This window comes from Eleginops maclovinus, chromosome 7 (genome assembly GCF_036324505.1).
Source record: "Eleginops maclovinus isolate JMC-PN-2008 ecotype Puerto Natales chromosome 7, JC_Emac_rtc_rv5, whole genome shotgun sequence".
In the NCBI taxonomy this organism is placed as follows: Eukaryota; Metazoa; Chordata; class Actinopteri; order Perciformes; family Eleginopidae; genus Eleginops; species Eleginops maclovinus.
Window position 1 is genome coordinate 26,187,443 of NC_086355.1, and position 21,268 is coordinate 26,208,710.

At 42.4% G+C, this 21,268-nt stretch overlaps 2 protein-coding genes across 2 annotated transcripts; both read left to right on the forward strand.

The window, feature by feature from the left end:
- The first annotated feature begins 248 nt into the window (after positions 1 to 248).
- si:dkey-251i10.3 (uncharacterized protein LOC553498 homolog) lies at positions 249 to 2,998 on the forward strand. Its single transcript, XM_063888504.1, has one exon. The coding sequence runs from the start codon at positions 331 to 333 to the stop codon at positions 2,671 to 2,673; it is 2,343 nt and encodes a 780-aa protein (XP_063744574.1). The 5' UTR covers positions 249 to 330; the 3' UTR covers positions 2,674 to 2,998.
- Positions 2,999 to 9,772: 6,774 nt separating this feature from the next.
- On the forward strand, positions 9,773 to 20,966 carry insig2 (insulin induced gene 2). Its single transcript, XM_063888183.1, has 7 exons — positions 9,773 to 9,912; positions 10,753 to 10,962; positions 11,256 to 11,428; positions 17,788 to 17,912; positions 18,469 to 18,635; positions 18,943 to 19,042; positions 19,206 to 20,966. The coding sequence occupies exons 2-7, from the start codon at positions 10,841 to 10,843 to the stop codon at positions 19,245 to 19,247; spliced, it is 729 nt and encodes a 242-aa protein (XP_063744253.1). The 5' UTR covers positions 9,773 to 9,912; positions 10,753 to 10,840; the 3' UTR covers positions 19,248 to 20,966.
- Positions 20,967 to 21,268: the final 302 nt, after the last annotated feature.

Genomic DNA, 21,268 nt, shown 5'->3' on the forward strand with positions numbered 1-21,268 from the left:
TAATAATAATAATGTTGTGTGCAGTTACATTATTGTTATTTTTATTATCATTACATTTGAATATTGTTAATGATTTCCATCATGTTCAGCTTCTTGCCTTCCTTGATTCTACATCACATAATATTGTACAAATTTGAACAAAACCGTGATTTGATGTGAAATGCAGTTAAACTACATTTGAATCTAAGTGAGAGAGAAAAGAGAAAAAAAAAACCCAACCAGATATTTTGCGACAGTACTGCTCACATTGCGGCCACTAATTACGACAACGCCTCTGTTTACGGCGCACATGTGTACAGACCATTCCACTCCGGCGGTGGTGCCTCCAACATGGCTAAAGTTTCAAAGAAGAAAGTGAGTAAGAAAAGCCTCAGGAAGAGCTCCACGGTGACGGAGGAGACCGCAGAGGTGAGGCCAGATGTCGTATACGATGAAGACGATGATGAAGATATCAGTAAAGACGACGAAAACATCAGCAGTGAGGAAGAGGAAGACGGCGGCGATGATGAACGAAAACGCCAGAAGCTGCTGGAAGCCATCAGCGCCCTGGGAGGTAAGAGGCAGAAGAAGCTGGGAGAGAGATCCGAGGCGGCTGTCCACATGTCGGAGTTTACTGTCAACGCAGAGGGGGAGGGCGATAAGGTGGATCTCTCGGACCTCATCGGGACTTTGGAGAAAACCTCCGCTGTCCCTGCCAGGACCAAGAAGCAGCTGAAGAACCTGCAGCGTACTAACAAAACCATTGAGTGCCCCCTCAGCAAGCAGGAGAGTGAGAGGATTCAAAGAGATGTGGCTTTCCAGAAGGCATCCACAGAGGTGACCCGGTGGAAGGACATCATCAAACAGAACCAGAGGGCTGAGCAGTTGGTCTTCCCCCTGGACAAGGAGCCCACGGGTCCTAGGCCTATGGAGAGGATTGTGAACGGATGGAAGGCACAAACTCCGCTAGAGCAGGAGATCTTTGCCCTCCTGTCCGCAAATAAGCAGCCCATCAATGACCCCATCCTGACTCCTGCAGAGGAGGCTTCAATGAGGGCGATGAGCCTGGAGGAGGCCAAGATACGCCGCGCAGAGCTGCAGAAAGCCCGGGCTCTGCAGTCCTACTACGAGGCAAAGACCCGGAGAGAGAGAAAAATCAAGAGCAAAAAATACCACAAAGTGCAGAACAAGGCCAAGCGTAAAGAATTCCTGAAGAAGTTTGACGAGATGGTGAAGACGGACCCTGCCGCTGCCTTAGAGGAGCTGAATAAAATCGAGCTGGGCAGGATGCAGGAGAGGATGTCGCTGAAGCACCAGAACAGTGGCAAGTGGGCCAAGTCAAAGGTGATCATGGCCAAATATGATGAGGGGGCTCGCAAAGCCATGCAGCAGCAGCTGGAGGTGAACAAAGACCTGACCCAGAAGCTGGTGACTTCGCTGGATAAAGAGGAAGAGGAGGAGATGGAAGCAGTGGATGAAGAGGTGCTGCCTGATTTTGTAAATGATGCAGAGCAAGGACTAGATTCTTCCAATCCCTGGATGAAAGGAAAGCTGTCTGTGGATCCTGCTGAAAAAGTGTTGAGTGACAATGTGGATGTTACAACTGAGGGTCCTGGAGCTGTGGGAAATCCAGCTGAGGAAGAAGAGGGTGAGGAAGAGGTTGTGGAAACAGAAGAGGAAACCCTCCTCAGGGAGTTTGACAGCAGGAGGAAACAGCGACAGGCTCACGAGGCTGACGCAGCACCTGCACTATCTGTGGGCCCTGAGGAGAGTACAGCAGAGGAGCCAGAGGCGTCTGATCCAGAGGAAGAGGAGCTGTCACAGTTCACAAGCCTTTTCCGAGGAATAGCAGACAGCTGCCGGGAAGCTGACGCTGAGATGGCTGAGGCAGCTGCAGACTCCAGCCACACAGACCCTTCAGCTCAGCTGGAGGAAGGGCTGGTGAGGATCAGGGCTCTAGAGGACATGGAGCTCCTCAGTCAGCAGGAGTCAGCCAGTGATGGAGCACCTGTTGTGCCCCCTGCTACAGAAAACCTGCCATCTGTAACTCCACCGGCAGACAAAACCAGGAAAAGGAAGAGGGGAATCGAACTGAAAGAAGTTCTCACCAAAGAAACAAAAGTCATCAAAGTTCCACTCGTCCCAACCATGGAAGACACCGAGGACTCAGAGGAGAAGCTGGATCAAAGGGGGCTCATTAAAGAGGCCTTTGCCGGAGATGACGTGGTCTCAGACTTCCTTAAGGACAAGAGGAGGCAGGAGGATGCAGCAAAGCCACAGGTGGTGGACCTGACTCTTCCTGGTTGGGGCGAGTGGGGAGGGACAAACCTAAAGCCGTCCCGCAACAGACGGAGGAGGTTCAGGATTAAGGCAGCACCCCCTCCTCCCAGAAGAGACCAATGTCTGCCCAGTGTCATCATGTCAGAGAAGAGAAACAGCTCCATCGCCCTGCATCAGGTGAACTCGCTGCCCTTTCCCTTTCAGACCCACGCACAGTTCGAGAGCTCTATCCGTGCTCCACTGGGTCGCACCTGGAACACGGAGCAGACTGTCAGAAAGATCAGCAAGCCCAAGGTGGTCACCCAGCTGGGCGCCATCATCCAGCCCATGTCTCGTGAGGAGCTGATGAAAGACAAGAAGCATGTCTCTGCTGGGAGCAGGAGTTCTGTGGACTCATGGAAGAGAAAACGTTAGCAACAGATATTATCGAAATGCTCACTGGGTAAAGGTTGTCTTGAAACCCCCATGACTCAGATTCTGTTTTTCTTAAGCTTTTCATGTTGTAAATTTGACATTCAGATATGTTTAATCAAATATTGAAAGCCAACTATGTGAAAAATATTTAAAATTCATTCTGTCATGGGCTTAGATAGCTAAGCTTGTATGTTTTAAATATTAACAGCTAATTATTTTCCCACTAGTTATTTTGTAATGAACACATATCACATTCATCCGGCCTGATGCTTTCATGAAGGTTATTGTGTACTGTTGTCTGAAAGTGGTAAATTGACTAAACCTGTATCTGCTTCCTGTAGTTTTTTTTTAGCATAAGTTCTTGTGTTTAAAACTCCCAGCTGATGATATATAAATAGTCCATTGCAAGTCAAGGGTCTTTGTTCACATTGTGACCTTAAGCAAGGTATGTGGGTATTAACAGCCTCAAAGAATCACAAAACCACTTATGCTAGTTGCTGCTTTAAAATGCTATATTATTATAGGTCTATATATGATATTTGTAAAATATTATTACTGATATTTGTGTCTACTGATCCTCGGAAATGTGTATAGTTCAACTACTTTGTGCAATGTTAGTTCAATTTATGGTAGGAATATATATATATATAGCTTATTATACATGTGCTGGATCTGTAATTACTAAGTGAAGCTGTAAGATAAAGAGAGGAGTAGTACGTACAATAGTTTCCTCTGAGATGAAGTAGGTTGGAAACACAGCAGATTAAATGACTTATTGTCAATTAATGTATTGGTGACAGACACTGTTCACATGTGTTGTTGAGTTTAGCTAAAGATACCAAATTCAAAAAGAGGAAATGTAGGGGGAATATACTGGGAGTAAGATCTTTCACTCTGATAACACAGCAGCCGTGGCACTGCAGGGTTCAAGGGTTTTATTATCATGTGCACAGTAGCTCCATTGTAGTATGGCAATGAAAATCTTAGGTCCCGAGCTCCTCCGACAATGCAACATATTATATATCTATGTACACAAATTATTATTTTTTTAATCAAATTAAAGAAAGTGCAAAATGAAACAGAGTAGTTTAAATGAGTAAAATAGAGCAGGTGATGTTGCTAGACCGGGCTATAAGTATTGCAGATGAAGTATAGATACATGTCAGAAAACACAATAACCTCAATTATGCATGCACTGTTGAAAGTGACCAAGCAATGCAGGATTGTATGTACATTTAAATATAATTAAATATACAATAACAGAATCTAAGATTAAATATTAAATATTGTTCAGTGAAATCTGATTAAATACAGTTTGATTTACTGATAACTTAAGATAACAAATTAACCTGAAATTAGTAAAGTGTAATATATCAAAGTTACGACTGATCCTAAAACAGTAGCAATATTAAAACTTGATGAAACAGAACTATGGCCTGCTTTTTGTTTATAACTAACAGCTAGAATGTTCTTGATTTGTTCCTGACTCATTCTGTAATCTGCTATTAACTCATTTAAATCACAATGTAGCCATTTACATTTTTAGTACAAAAGTTATTGAATGGCTGCCGTTTCAAAGTACAATTTAAAAGGGTCAGCCATAAAATGCCAGGTCGTTTTACATTTTTGGGCTTTTGCTTCTGCTGAAGATGTTTAATCTCCCCAAAGCAAGGCTTTACAAAGGTGCCTGCATTTGCTGTATTGATACTGATGCTACTGATACCAAGGTATTGAGGTGGCACTAACATAAATAACTTACAAACACAATACCCATTAATGTGTAACACTTAAACAATTCATCAATTCAAATGAAGTCAGCTATTTCTGTCGATCAAAAGAAAATAGTTTGTCACAATCAATTTGTAATTTTCAAGACATTTTGCTCCACTTTACAGTGTGCATACTTTGCTTTATAAATAACATACCTCTTGGCTCATGGCAGTCGAGTGGACTAAACAACCTCATGTTGGAGCAATGGAAATTGGCATTATCTGTCATTTCTGACATGACCAAACAAGTCAATTCATTGATGATTTTTTTAATGATGAACTAATAACTAAAAACACAATGTATGTTTTATGAAAACAAAATCCTAGCATTATTTCCTATTCTGTTGCCCTAATCAGTGCATTTATATTGCTGTTTAATGCGTTTAAGGTTATAACTTTACATGGTGTTTATTCCTTCCATCAATTTAAGCAAAAGAGTTTTAAAATCTGGGGATTGAATGATTCTTTAACAGGATGCAGGATAAAACTGTCATTGAAACCATTCTCTTAGGATGGAACCTGGTTTGAGCCATGAGGAGGGGAACAGCATACAGCATCAACTCTTTCTATTTAGATTTTCAATGCGTGTATAAGGCCAGGCAGCAGTGTCTTGAAGAAAAGCCTTTACAGTTGGGTTAAACCTTCACACATGGGTGAGAGTGCATGATTTGGCACCTGACATCTCTGTATTTCATGCGATAGACACTCTATTAAAGCAGGAGAATCCTGTAATGGACTATGCATCAGTTCAGGTAATGGTTGTCATCTTGAGTGCCCGAGAGGCATTGGAGAATTCCATTAGAAACCTATAGTTACTAAATCAGTCATTCTCCAGCGTCCACTCTATCGAACCTCCTCTTTGGGGCAATTACTACAGCTTCATACAGCTTTCAACAATGAAGAGAAACCTAGTCCTTGGCCTTGCTGCTGCCCACTGGACTGCATCGGGAACAGACAGTGATTCTCACTCAAATATGTGAAGGCTGCTGTGGCTGCAAATCAGAGAGCTGGGGGTGTGGGCCTACAACCCAGATGATGGAACATGTTTTTCCCCATAACGCCCATTTGTAAGATCTGCTTAAATATTTGTTCTAGGATGAAGGAGTATTTATGCCTTATTGGTTGGCTGCAAAGCTGTATGAGATGAGACAGAAGTGTGGGTTACCTAACTATTTAAATGCATGCAGTAATTCCGAACTGATTTAAGCATTATAAAGTGGCTTTAAATATAACAGTAGATCCTGCAGTTTTATTTGTCACTTAAGTCTACTTGAATTAGAAGTATTTATGTGATACAATCTGAAAGAGGACAAATACCCACACCCCCCTGTAATCCAAGGCCCAACTCCATTCCCACCCTGACAGGTGTAAGATTAACTTAGTTAGGTGCAGAGGCGCTCATGCACACCAAATTAAATTAATGGAACAAATTCCCCTCCTAATTAAGATGAAAATATGTGTCAGTTGTAACCTTGCTGAGCACTAATTATGTACAAATGATTTATCATCTGTTTCGTCCTGAATAGCAATAGGTTCACCTCTCTGATAGCCCTTGCTGGCTGTTAAGAGATGGCCCCTGATCAACAGTGACAGGTTGTGCTGCGGAGAAGCTGCACGTCCACCGGGCCAGCCAATCAGAGCCAGCCTGAGCTCATGCTCTCCTCCCTTCCATTAACCTACATTGAGTGTGCAGCTGAGCATCACTGTGTCTCGGCTCTCCTTCTTGTTTCTCTCCTCGGAATGAAAATAAAGTACATTCAGTGAGGAAAGGTGGGGGGAGATGGTGTGACTGATGCAAGGGAAGGGTGTGCGTGTGTGTGTGTGTGTGTGTGTGTGTGGGGGGGGGGGGGGGTGGTACAACCTGAAGCAGAGATGAATCCCACAGACTTCCATTCTTCTAACGGACCAAGACAAGGAGTTTTCGCCGGCTCTCCAACTATAATAACATATTAAATAACGCAGATTACAGTCAAGCCTTTGCATCAACATTTTATGCCCCAAAAATGTCCTGTAACAAAAACATGCTTGTAATAATGGTACCAGCCCAAGGCCAGCAGGTGGTGCAACAGGCTAAGCCCCGGTCTGAATTCCTGAGGGCCAAAATATCAAAACAAGCAGCGCTTCAGTATACAATAACAGTCTAACAGGGATATTCCATCTTATTTCCTCCTGCCTTGCGAGTACAGATATATTTCAGTGGGCAGCAGCTCTGATTAGCATTAGAATCACAGTCCCTTGTGATGCTAAGGACACATCAGCCAATCTGTAATCATTGTTCCGCAGGCTTGCTCACAGGGGATACAGCCTGCTTTGTCATTACCATTCAATATGCCACACACATGCTGGCAAAGCCTCCACGGTTCTGCCAGCAACAGGGCATTTGCATTTCCTCCTCATAGCTCCAAGAAATTGCACAGACAATAGTGCTCCACTGACTCCTCTCTGTTTCCCCTGTCTGTAGATGAGAGATGCTTTTCTTCCATGTCTGCTGCTGAAGTCAGAGGAAAGCTTCCGCATGTTATGTCTCATTTCTTGCTTGTGTGATTCTTCTTTTCCAATTGTCCCTGTGTGCGTCCTCAAATGTCATCATGTACACGTGTCAGCCATTAGGGAACATTTGACTTTCTATTGAGATTTTGGGTTATTTAGCTGACCCCTATCCTAACAACAATTTGCTTGTTGGATGTTGTGGTAAATGTCAGTATGCCTGAACGGGTGATCCGTGTTCTCCAGCTCATTTCTTTATTCTGATTTCAACCAAGCTTGTCCGTCCAAACCTGGATATTCCCCTGCTGATGGAGATATGAAACAGCTGCATTAATGCAGCTTCAAAGCATGCATGGCAAGCACACACACACACACACACACACACACACACACACACACACACACACACGCACACACACACACACACACACACACACACACACACACACACACACACACACACACACACACACACACACACACACACACACACACACACACACACATATTTGTCATAAAAACTAATGATTTTAAATGTTTTTATGTCATATTGGCCTAAGTCTAATCTCTCTCCGATCTATTCATGGAGAAATGTACATAATTACAGGTTTGTTAAAAGATATTTCGGTCAGGTCGTCCCTCACATGTAACACATCACTGAATACAAGAGCAGCAGCCATTTTCCTTTGTTGCTCCTCTACCCTTTCCACAGTGTACGCCTCTGCCTGCAGTGAGGGACTCAGGGGCCGAGGTAAGAGAGGCTTAGCAATCAGCATCTCCCACATCATGGCTGTCTGGGGATTGACGGAGGCGGAGGGTTAGGGGTTAATTATAGACAACAGAGAGGTCACAGGGCCTATTATTTTGGAGCTGGGACCTGCAACGGTCCAATGGGGATGACATTTATGATGAGGGCCTGGGCCCCACCCCTTCTTCACCATTCACACCCACAACCCTGCCTCTGCACACCATCACTCACATTTATACAGAGGGAGCCGACAGAGGGACTCAGTAGCATGATAATGAAAAGGCCCTTAGCGCTCCGCACAGGCAGGATGATGAATTGAATCCCTGGCTGATCTCTGGTTGCGTCAGGGGGCCTCCAGTAGCCCTTGACAACTAATCGAAAGCCCCCATACCCTCCTCTTACCTACCAGACTTCCTTTATCACTCTCATTATTGGGGTTAAGTAAGTCTCCCTTGGGACTGTGAGTAGTACAGTGTATCGAACCTGCCAAGTCATCTCATTGGAGAAATCATTAATTGTAAAGGCATCAATGATTCACTGTGGAGGCTGATGATAGTAAGTAATCATGTTCACATCGTATAACGGGTTCTAAAGGTCTGCAGTCAGTTTTTAGCCCAAACGAAGATAGCTTTTTAATAATGACATAAGTAAAGGCTGTGAATTTTTTTTAATTAAAGCATACAATGATTTTATTCACAAACAATAGTATGTTTATCAAAGCCTGGTATAATCAATCAATCAATCAATCAATCAAAGTTTATTTATATAGCTCAATATCACAAATTTTACATTTGTCTCTGGACTTTACAGTTTGTACAGAATATGAATATGACCCACTCTGTCTTTAGACCCTCACATCAGACAAGGAAAAACTCCCAAAGAAACCCCCCAGTTAAAGGGGGGGAAATGGAAGAAACCTTGGGGAGAGCAACAGAGGAGGGATCCCTCCCCCAGGACGGACAGACGTTCAATAGATGTTAAATTAAAAAGATAATACATGTACAACAGAGGTAGGCCAGATGCTGGAAAATGCATGTGTCTATAAATGAGAACACGATGGATCCAGGTTCCAACAATCCTGTGGGAGCCATCACAGAAGTAGTCGGGTGAACATCAGGCAGGACCACAATAACGGGCACAGCCCCGACTCTGGATCTAGGACTCAGGATCCAGGCGTATTATTAAATATCAGGCCTCAGTTTCAAATATTTTTATTGATCACCACAGGCAACAACAGCAGTTTATTCTAGGCCTTTTCTACTGCGATTTGCATGATAAACCACAGTTACCCATGATGAAGTTAACTTGGAACTACGGTGGAATGAAAGACTATGGTAAGTCTGTTCCTTCCTGTTCATTCCTAAACTATTGTGTTGCCAGATATAATCCCTGAAACCTCATTATGAGCAGCAGACCTATGCTGAATACAAAGTGAGTGTGAATGGGATTGAGGATTAAGGGTGATCCACTTCGCACTGCAACTTCGTCACCTCTGCATCTCTGTAAGCCTATAAAACCACAAGAGCAAATCAAACATGTTACAGAAATGATTTTGTGTGTGTGTGTGTGTGTGTGTATGTGTGTGTGTGTGTGTGTGTGTGTGTGTGTGTGTGTGTGTGTGTGTGTGTGTGTGTGTGTGTGCATGCGCGTGTGTTTCTGGGAGGAATGAATACAGCATAGCCTACAGCTTGTTTTTTTTGTGGTTCAAAGCCAAAACAATTTTGGATGGTTTTGACAATTTTCCCCAAAATATAAAAAGTCAAAAAGCACATGGTGTAAAGAACACAAGGTAGCCTGATTCTCTGCAAAAATAATACAATAAACTAAATAATTTCAATTCAACCTCAACTGGTTTCCAGGTTAAATTGATGTCATTAATATGTAACATTTAACAATAAACATTTGGAATATTATTATTTAATAAAATATAATAAAATAGTTTATTATTTATAGTATTATCCAGCTGTTTGTGTCAGCAGGCAGACAGCTGTTTGAGGGTCATCGTAGATGCTAAAACGTCTTTGGTTGGTTAATCCATGGATCTCTAATCACGTGATACGTCAGCCTTGTGTAATGTAGTTGCGTCAAGCGAGTTCATTCATTTGGGGCAGCCGGAAGTAGTCACAGGGAGAGAAGCATAAGGCTAATTCATATTGCAGCGTATTGTTGTGCACTGAGCTTTTCTAAAGTCATGTGAAATGTCTTATGGGATTGCAACGTCTCTGTCAACATAAGGTAAGACCCATTCTTCCCCACAGCTCGTGCTGCGGTGGGTAACTTGAGCTGATATTGACCATTTCAGTTGAGCTAGCTAGCTATTGCATATATATGAGACTAGCTAACTAATGTCAAGCTAACTAACTCAACATATCCGCTGCCATCCCAACTATTTGTTGTTATAGCTGTTTACCTTAAATGAGGTGTTTTATTGCCTTTAGACGTATTTTTATAGTGAGTTGCTAGTGACAGACGGGTAACTGCTTTTGACTTTGTTTATTGATTAGCGTTTTGGCTAAATTCTTCAGGTAGCTGTCAGTTTCCATAGGATCACCCGTCGATGGTTACTATTCTAAATTGGAATTTATAAAGTAAGTTTTGTTAAAGATAAACAACTGTTCACAGTGGGCATATCTTACATTGCCAGGCACAGACTGGGGCTAAAGGTGAGTGCAGAACAGTTATCTAACCCCGCCGTACATTAGGTAAGAGACACACTGAACCTGCTGGAGTGTGTATCGGCTGTTAATACATGTATTTAAAATCATCCTGTGTGACTGACGCTCTGTCAGCTGGACACAGCTTAAAGTGTTATTCAGGAATCATAAGGCCCCCCTCCATAAACAAAGAATAACATAATTATAAGCATTTTTGTTTAAATCTGAAAGTTTCACTTCTTTACCTTGATAGCAAGCTAGCTAAATTCAAGTATTTTTCTATCCCTATCTGTTAGAAAAACCATTTGACATTCTATCTCTAATGTATGTAAGAAGAAAATCCTTACAATAGCTGATGTAAGTTTTGTTTCAGGTTGGATTTTCAAGTCTTTTTAATCCCCTGCCTGTCCTTGTTTTTCAGCTTGGTTTGGGATGTCAGAGGAGGACTTTAAAATCACTGGTGGATAAAGACTTCATCAATCGTATATTTTCCAGACCTATGCTTATGAATGTCCCCAACACTGACAGCCATGAGCAACAGCGCAGTGACCGGTGGCCATCAGGAGTGGTTGGGACCTGGGCAGACACCGGGGCCTTCTCGTGGTCCCTATATTTCAGTCATCACTAACAGGTTAGTCATCACTGACCGGTTAGTCAACACTAACCGGTTAGCGTTAATCTCACCTTTTAGAAGAAGAACCTGTTGACATGGATATGTTTTTATAATCTAATATGGAATTGTTGTTTTGTTGTTGTTGGGACATTTTGCGTGACATGTACTAGTTTTCTGGGCATCGGACGCGGGACACTGAATGTCTTTTGAGGCCCTATGTGCCTCATGTAATGTTTGTAAGTGTTGCAGTGTAACACACAACAGTGGAGGAAGGTACCCGGTCTCCTGACTGCTTTGCATCTGCATTGTAGGACCACCAACCTGCTGATTCGAGGGGCCATGCTGTTCTCTGTGGGAGTCTTCCTGGCCCTGGTGCTGAACTTACTTCAGGTGCAGAGAAACGTTACTCTCTTCCCCCCCGACGTCATAAGCAGTATCTTCTCCTCGGCCTGGTGGGTGCCACCCTGCTGTGGCACAGCCTCAGGTATGTGAGCCCGTGTGTGTGTGTGTGTGTGTGTGTGTGTGTGTGTGTGTGTGTGTGTGTATGTGTGTTGTGTATGGCCGCGGAAAAAATTAAGAGACCACTCGAAATGTTTCTTAAATCTGTATCTCTACATGTATGGCAGCCATTCCAGTGTGTTATGGATTCCAACACAGAGAAATGTTATCAGTAGTTTACAGAACACAATAAAAAATACTAATTTAACTCAAAGACATACCTATAAATAGTAAAACCAGAGAAAATGATAATGCTGAAGTGCTCTCTTAATTTTTTCCGTGGCTGTATATATATATATATATATAGTGTGTGTGTGTGTGTATATATAAACACACTATAATATGTTCATAATATTGAAACTGTCGCCAGCAACTTACTCACTGAAGAATGTTTAGCTAGTGCCTCGTTTCTTTATTTGATACAAAAACACCACTACTCATAGACTCTATCACCAGTATTGATCACACACCTACTCACCCGCCCACCTTTACATCAGCTATAAAACAGTTCACACAAACAGACACCACTAGATCTACACAGCTTTAATCTTACCCAGCCAATTATAAAACATCAACACCATTTACTAAAACATTTAGCCAACTAACGAAATAATGAGTGAACACAGAACGTCACGGGAATGCTTATGATCTCTTGATGGCGTCATCATGTATCTACACTATGTATATATATATATATATATGTATATATATATATGTATATATATATATGTATATATATATATATATTATATATATATATATATACACTTAATAGTTCTGAGCCTTCCACAGAGTCTCTGTTCAGACAGCCACATGGATATCCAGCTGGGTAGTGAAGTACTGATGTTCAAACTACACTGTGTTCACAGAAACACCCTTTACATTACTTTCCCATAACCTTTTTGCCTTTAAAAAAAAGTTCATTAAACACAAATCATTTCATTTTACCGGGTTCAACTGATTACACAGCTATAGTGTTGTCACGATACCAACATTTTTGTTTCGATACCGATACCAAGTCAAGAATTGCAGTTTCGATAATTTTTCAATACTAAAAAAGGGGAAACCGTCTTAAATGTCATTATTGTGCTTTATTTCAAACCTGGATAATAACACGGGAGAAATAAATGGAGTGCTCTCTTTTCCCCTCTCACCCTCTCCCTCTCCTGACAGCCAGTCGTATCCGTCTCATGCGGCTCAATGATTCAGTAATGATCCAGACTTGACAGTGAAAAATAAACATATTTATAACTAGTTTAGCTAGTTCCAGATGTTGCTAAGATAGTTAAGTATGTTAGGCCTTTAACTTGAAATACGTGTTATGCTCCGCACACGGGTCCCGTCACAACGGGCGGAGCTGCAGCGGTGATCATGTAGAGCTGCTTTGTCAGCAGAGATGTAACCAAAATACTTCCAAATTTCGTTTCTTGCGTCTTTTTTGTCAACAAGCCGTGTCTCATCGGCAATAGCACTCGCACTTGCAGCCATGTTCTCACTTTGTCACATGATACGACAGCTATAGCGTGCATGAGAGAGGGGAGACACTACAGGCACTGTGTGCGCTGAACACACACAGGAAATACGGCTCTTATTAAAACAATGTCAATCTTAAAGTACTGATACTAATGAAATCGTTGCATTTTTAACGGCAGGTTATCGCGATACCTTTCTAGTATCGGTGCACCGTGCGACACTACACAGTAATAGTAAATAGAAAAATATTTAGTGTGTTATCAATACTCAATCAGAAGCGCAAATTGATGCATTTAACTTTAAAATGCTCCGAATTTTGAGTCATTTCTGCGTTTTTTTTTAACATCGCAAGTGCTGTACATCACAGAAAGAACTCTTATTAATAATAATAATAATAACTTAAACTTATATAGCGCCTTTCATGGTACCCAAGGTCGCTTTACTAATAGGGAGGAGAAAAGGGGAGTGGGGGTTAGGGATCAAAGGACTTAGTGCAGAGAAATGTTTTGAGGTGCTTTTTGAACATGGGCAGTGATTGGGCAGAGCGGACTTGGAGTGTTAGACTGTTCCAGAGTGTGGGAGTTTTGGCAGAGAAGGCCCTGTCCCCAAAAGTTCGCAATCTGGTGCGGGGAGTGGCCAGCAGGTCCTTGTCAGAGGATCGCAGGGAACGTGACTGAGTGTAAGGGTGGAGGAGATCTGTGAGGTATTGTGGTGAGAGTCCATGGAGAGATTTGTAGGTGAGCAGGAGGATCTTGTAGGTGATGCGTGACTTGACTGGCAACCAGTGAAGCTGTTGGAGGATGGGAGTGATATATTTGTGTGGGTTAGAACCCTGTGGCAGCTGAGTTCTGGACGCACTGGAGTCTGCTAAGGGTCTTGGTGGGCAGTCCAGACGGGAGGTGATGAAGGCACGGAGAGTGTCTCGGTGACTGAATGAGTGAGTGAAGGCCGGAGTCGTGAGATGTTTTTCTGAGGTGGTAGAAGGCAGACTTGGTGATCTTGTTGATGTGGGACCGGAAGGAGAGAGTGGAGTCCAGGATGACGCCTAGGTTGCGCACCTCAGGAGATGGGGAAATGGAGCAGCCATCCACAACCAGGGCCAGGTCACCAACTTTCCTGAGCATTGGTGCAGGGGCCACCACCGTGAGCTCTGTTTTATTGCTGTTTAGTTTGAGTAGGTTTGTGGTCATCCATGATTTGAGTTCCTGCAGGCAAGTTGACAAGTTGTGAGGGTGGGAGCTGGGAGGAGGGGTTTGTGCTGATATAGAGTTGGGTATCATCGGCGTAGCAGTGGAAGTTGAGTCCATGTTTACGGATGATATGACCCAGGGGTAGCATGTAAATAGTGAACAGCAGAGGACCTAACACAGAGCCCTGGGGCACGCCATGGTTGACGGGTGCTGTATGAGAGTTGGAGCCATTTAGGGTGATAAATTGTTTCCAGTCTGTGAGGTAGGACCGGAACCAGGACAGTGCTGATTGGAATATCTGTGTCTTTCCACTGTTGTGCATCTCTAGTAAAACCTGCGGCCCTGCAGGGAATGCGCCACTGTGGAGTAGCGTCCCATAGTAAGCACCCTACAGATAATTGAGCGGCATCAGGGAATATATTTCTTGGGAAATTGTTCGGTGTAATCAGGGTGGTAACATGTTCCCACCATTGGACCCTAAGATAGACTTTCCATACACATGCTACATTACTGCTTCCACACTCAAGAAGCACGAAAGTGATTCAGTGAAAGAAATCATCAAAGAATAAAAAATGTAGGGTCAGATTCCTTAAGATACTCAGCCCTATCATATACAACCAAACTCCTACACTTAACTTATCTTATTGTTTATTTGTATGATGTAGATGTTAATGAAATATTCTCCTCGGCCCATATCTTTGACCCAGTTTATCTTTCCTCCTGCCCTCCCTGAGCTCAGGCCTGAGACCTTGGGCTGCTCTCAGTGTTCTGTCTCCTAATTCTTGCCTGTTGGCGTCAGCTGATGGAGGTTATAGTGCTCTGCCTGTTTTATCTTGTTATGCAGAATGTTGATTATTCTCTCAGAACCAGCTAAATACATGGGACCAGGGGAGAAATCCTCAGAATTGGTTTGGGCAAGAGCTGTGTAACTTTGTGGCTGCAGCTAATGTCTTTGTCAATTCTCTGGCTGTAACTTCAAATGAATCTTCAGTGTTTGCCATCAAGTTCCAGCTCTCCCATGACTCATTGTGTTTCGACTCCAGAAGTTTCCGTCACAGTAAACACCATAAATAAATGTCAAATAGTGCCATGAGATATTAATTGTGAATATAAACTGCAGAATTGTTACATACAGCATTGTGCATGCACAGCTCAATGTATTTAGAAACCCTTCTCTAAACCAGCATACCCACAGGCACAGCCTTGTATATGAATGCACAGCATGCCCACAGGCTCCACGAGCTGGCATTATTGAAATGTGGTCCTCTGGGAGCAGAGCTGTGGATAGAAATGCAGCGTTCCCCAGCCCAATACAACAGCCCGGGGCTTTCTCCCTACCCAGACACACCATATCGCTTCCCCTTGTTGCTACCACAAACACACACACATTATGCTTAGTCCCCCACAGGATGGTTGCTGTATTTTGTTGACTCATTGCAAAAATAATCTGTTTTGAAACCACATTCAAAGGTTATAAGGATGTGAGCTGCGATGTAGAGCACATCAGTTAATTTGTATTTTCCAAAAACACGGCTGTAAGCTTTGTCAAATTTCAGTTGAAATACATTAGTCACATAATCATTCATTTATTGACTCGCACATGCTGACCATGAAATGGATGGAAAAATAAGTTTATAATAAGTTGACTTATCAACTTTATGTAGCGTAGCAAACACACCAGTCTGCTTGTAGTTTTTGTCCAACAAGAAATGTTCTGCTACGTTCAGCCAGCGAGGAAACCAGCAGAACTGCTGAGCTACACTATCCATGAACTGATTCAAGTTGTTTAGATTTTTTGCTCGTTTATGTCAGTAAGTGGCATTTGGAACTTGATACCGGCAAGAATAGGTTTTTCTTCCAATAGTTTTGAGTGAAAGGATGGAACAGTGAGGGAAGAGAAGGTGACGGGACAGCTAAAACTAAATTATTAGTCCCACAGCAGAATACACAGAATAAGCTAACATTAATATATAAAACCACAGATTAGTTACACTAGAATAAAGTAGGTAAGTACGTCCACATCCATAGTTAAACAATGATGAGCAGCACCTTCAGAACTGAGTGACATGTAATGTAAGGTGCTGAGACATTATTCTGTCGCTTCACCGCCTCACGGCACAGAGGAAACTTTGACTATAACTTGTCCGGTGCTTTGTTGCCGGTGTTGGGTGTAACGCGTTACAAAAGTAACGGAGTTACAGTAATGTATTACTTTTTGCTGTAACGCAGTAATATAACGCATTACTTCTGAAATTTGGGTAATATAATACTCGTTACAATTCTCAGTAATGCAGTTACAACACATTTTAACCCAAAATGTTTCTAAGAATTCACCAACATCGCGAGACATTCCGACACCAGAGAAATAATTGTGCGGGTAGAATAGTAACTCAGTAAGCCTTCTTAATGTTGGTTAAGAGGGCTGCAGAAACAGATTCGCAATGCAGAGCTGCTTGCTCACAATGCAGAGCTGCAGGCTTGGAGAAAAGAATAGAGAAAGACAGGAGTGCGCGCAGGCCGAAGCAACAGAAGGTAACTTTCTCTGGGTCTGCTGCTTGAACCCAGAGAAGTTCAGAGACTCGTGGCAGTGTTGAAGATCTGCAGCCTCTGTCCTCTGTGGAGTCGCCGGCTTTTAGAAAGCTTGTCAGCCAAATCCCCGTTAACACACCAATGACAAGGTGAGCTAACGTTGAATAGAGACTCGTTCATATACAGCAGGTTACAGGGCCGTGCAGAGGCTCCACTAACATGTTATTAATAACACACAGAGACGTCATGTTTCCGGTATCACATATTATTCAGCCCACTTAAACGGAGCATGAGTTTAATTTCTAACTATTTCCCTAATTTTCAGCATGTACTGCCAGATAGATAGCTTTAATTAATGAGCTGCAATAAATTACATTTTAGCATTTAAAGCCATACTTTAGCGTTATTTTGGTGAAAGTAACTCAAATTAACGCAAAAGTAGTGTAACACATTACAGTTCAGAGACAGTAATAATGTAATGTTACTTATTACTTTAAAAAGACAGTAATATGTACTGTATTACATTTTGGAAGTAACTTGCCCAACACTGTTTATCGCGCGTCGTTGAACAAAAGGTTTATTAGTCACATGACACATGGCTCTCTGGATCCTGGTCGGCCTGTTCAGTCATCCCTCTGTGGTTGAGTGTTTCATCAGAATTCCATTTAGGCTATCTCAATGCCTATTGATTTTTTATCAAATTTGGGATTTATAATATACATTTTATTTGAATAAATATGATATTTTAATATATTTATTCTTATTTTCTTTTCAACTTATTCACTATTAATAAAGACAAGTAACAGGGAACAAAGTGAGTTGTGAAAAGCCCTCCCCTGAGGTTTCTGTTCACAACGCCTCACACCAAAGGCCACAAATATCCCAGAGTAAGAGCTCTGAAACTCTGAAGCAACAACACAGGGTTTAAACTCTCAAGGGGAGTCCCTAGGATAATATCTAGCACATCATTTTAAAAGATAAGCCAATAACCCTGAAATGCTCTCTCATTCTAGGGATAAATATTATCGTTTATAAAGATAAAAATAAGTTGAGTAATCCATTAGTAAGTAAGACTGAACTCAGCACCTCCACATGAGCAGAGCAGTGGAGGCTGGGTGTTGTGCTCTCTTCATGTGTCTTCTGTCCCCTGCAGCGGGGATCGGGCTGCTGTACCCCTTCATCGACCGACGCCTGGGAGAGCCTCACAAGTTCAAGCGGGAGTGGTCCAGTGTGATGCGCTGCGTGGCCGTGTTTGTGGGCATCAACCACGCTAGTGCTGTATCCTTGAATATCTGAGGCTTTCTGCATTTGTTGTCCTTCTGTTCCATATGTTAGTAAGAAAAACAAAAGCCTGAGTGGGACTCCAATAGGTAACAAAAGCTTCATCCCAACACCTTATTTAGCTTCCTTGTGTCTGAGCTCCTCGCTCAAAGATGTGAGGACAAAGGAGTCCTGGAGAGTCACTGTTGAACCTCCTCGTCCAGCCTTATCACTGTCCCTGGCCACAATAATAGGCATACTTTGTGTATTTCTAATATTTGTATACCAACTGTTTGACATAAGGTGTATATCCACACACACACCACCACTTTTAAAATGTATTCATTTAAGAGATTTTCATTTTTAACAAAATTAAAACACATAAAACATTTCATGCCTTAGATCGTGCATTAGCAGTCAGAGCAGCCACGGTCTGCAGTGCTTTTGTTCTTTGTGGCTAACTAGCTGAACACACTGAATATCTCCAGAGCAGGGCTGCCCTGTAACACAGATATGAACTGAGTTTAGAGTGACCAGAAACTGACAGCTTGGTCCTTGACCCTACCTGTGTCAGAAAGTGGACTTTGCCAACAACGTGCAGCTGTCTCTGACTCTGGCGGCGCTCTCCATTGGCCTGTGGTGGACATTTGACCGCTCCCGCAGTGGCTTTGGCATGGGGGTCAGCATCGCCCTGTTGGCTACACTGGCCACACAAGTCCTGGTTTATAACGGAGTCTTTCAGTAAGTTTACACACCTAGTTTATATATTCATTCAGTGTGTAAGACAATGAAGGACAAAAGGTGGAACGTGTTCAAATGTTTGCAGGTTCAAATTTCTGAATACATAGTTCTTAAATGACATAGTAGAAACTTTATTTAGTGTAATTGTTATTCTTATATTTGTCATTTGAAAACATTCCTGTTTTCAATATTTTTGGTACATTTGTTGTGCAATTTTTTATCAAACCCAAGATTATCATAAGGAAACATGGATGAAAGTCGAGTGTTGGTATGTTAGAATTCAGAGTTGTGCTTCCTCTCGGCACAGGTATACTTCTCCAGACTTCCTGTATATTCGCTCCTGGTTACCGTGCATCTTCTTTGCGGGGGTGATAACCATGGGAAACATAGGACGGCAGCTAGCCTTGGTAAGAAACTTGTCAAAGCTCTGTCTGAGATCCGTGCTGGTTTCTTGCAAAAACAGGACTCAGAATTGATGACAGTGTCGTCAAAAGTGATTCACTTGTAGATACCGGCCATGAGAGTGGATTCAATCTAACCTGTTTCTCCTGATGTTGTGTTTTCTTTCAGTATGAATACAAATTCATTCAAGAAAAGAGCCATCAGGACTGAGGGATCTCACCAGGTCCTTAGTTCTCGCAGGAGTCTGAAGCCAGAAGCAGTTACCAGTGAACATCTCCATGCCGCAGACGTTGACCTGCTGGCTCTGGATCAGCCAGTTGAGGCGTATCTAACAAGACCTGAGCTCCTGCTGCTTTCTGATGGACATGACAGTATTTTTGATTGACTCTCGTCATTCAGAGCTCCGGTGGCTTCTCCCTGAGCTCAGACAAACAAAGAGGGCGGAGGTTATTGTGTTTCTGTGTTGCTGTTTATCTCTACTTACCTGTAGGGATTTAGCAAAGCATCTATCGTTCTTCAGATCAGCTTTGTTGTGCCAAACAGTCACACAGGATCAGTTTTAGAGTCTGTTCTTATCTCCAGTCTTGCACACCCTTCATGTATCAGGGGAGAACACACAGCCTAGTTAACTCTGGAAAGATACACCTGACTGTTTGCTGTATTTGATCACATGACACTTTCTTGATAAAGGAATGATGATGTGTACACTGGCTTTGAGGCCACAGTAGGGGGGGGGGCTCTTCCCCTGCCACCTGGTCTGCCAATGGGAGGTTTGCATTTGCATTGTGGGGTCAGTGTTCACCTGCGCTGGGATCAGCCACACCTGCCCTGCTGCTCACCAACATGTGTACATCATTGGTTCATGAGAGGACTTCTTATTGATTGGGAAATGTTCTGAGGGCTTTGGAAGTAAATAGTACCATACATACAGCTGCACAGCTTTGAGTTTTAAGCATTCTTTTTTTTAAATTTGCTTATTGTTGGATAATTTATATTTTTGTAACCATTTATCCAATTATAATATGTAACCTTATTAATTTTCTGGTTTAAATAAAGGCCAATATTTAGGGTTATCAGTGTTAATGCCAAATATCCCAATTAATCTTCATAGCTCCACATTTTCTGTGTACATGTGAAACTGTTGAACATGTATTTCATTTGAATCTTTAATTTTCATTAAAGAATAGATAATATATTAATAACTGTAGATTATGAAGTTTGGAAGGTAGAATTTCAAAGTAGAAATTGTAGGTCCATGTAAATATCGTACGTGTACATGATCCTATATAAATCTCTAGCTATAGATCCGGTGACATAACAGCCATCCCCAATGATGTCAGACACAGTCAGCATTATGTTGCCACTGGTTTCTGAAGCACACTGACGGTGTTGTGAGCTGAGGATCCTGAGCAATTCTCTTCGGGTCTGGTTGGAGCTCTGGTTCGCTCTTCTGAATGCATCTTCGTTACTGTTCCCTTGCTCTCCAAGAAGAACCCCAGTGTGTAGCAGTGTTAAAGTCTGCTCACATCTAAAGAGCTCGGTGAGCAGCAGCTGACACATTAAGAACCCTGCTGGTAGAAAGGAAAACATAAGAAGAGAACCTGCAGAATAAAACCGAGAAGCACCTGAAACAAGTGAGACTAGGTTACTTAAGGGACATTTTTATAGCTATTATTTAATAAAACATGATTTTTAAAGAAGCCTTTTAAACAGTGTTTTGAAAACATTTCATGATGTATGGATGATGATGGAGGGTGATAGATAATGAGGAAGAACTTTGTGGAAAAAGCTAGCATAGTTGATATCACCATTACAGTTAAATGATTAGTCTTACAGAGGTTCAACACAGGTGAACAGTTCCAGTCAGTGAAGCCCCCTCTGGAACCTGAGCTCTGCAATGTGTTGGTGCAATAAAGAACATGGCCTTTCTTTTCCTGCCTCTGATTCCTGTGCTGTCCCGCCTATCACAACCCCAGCAGTGCCCTCCTGAGGCTGGAAGGTTTGGCTTCAGCAGGTTGAACATGTGCCGTCTGTAAATAATATAAATATTAGATTTTCTTAAAAAGATATAATGAAAGAGTAACTTACACTAATGCATGGAAATGTCAAATAGAGAAGAGGAAAATGATTGTAAATGAGGTGAGGAGTGACAGTATGTTAGCGGTAGTACCCGCTGAGAAGGGCCGTCATCACAGGACGCTCAGTACAAAATAACACTTTGCACAATTATT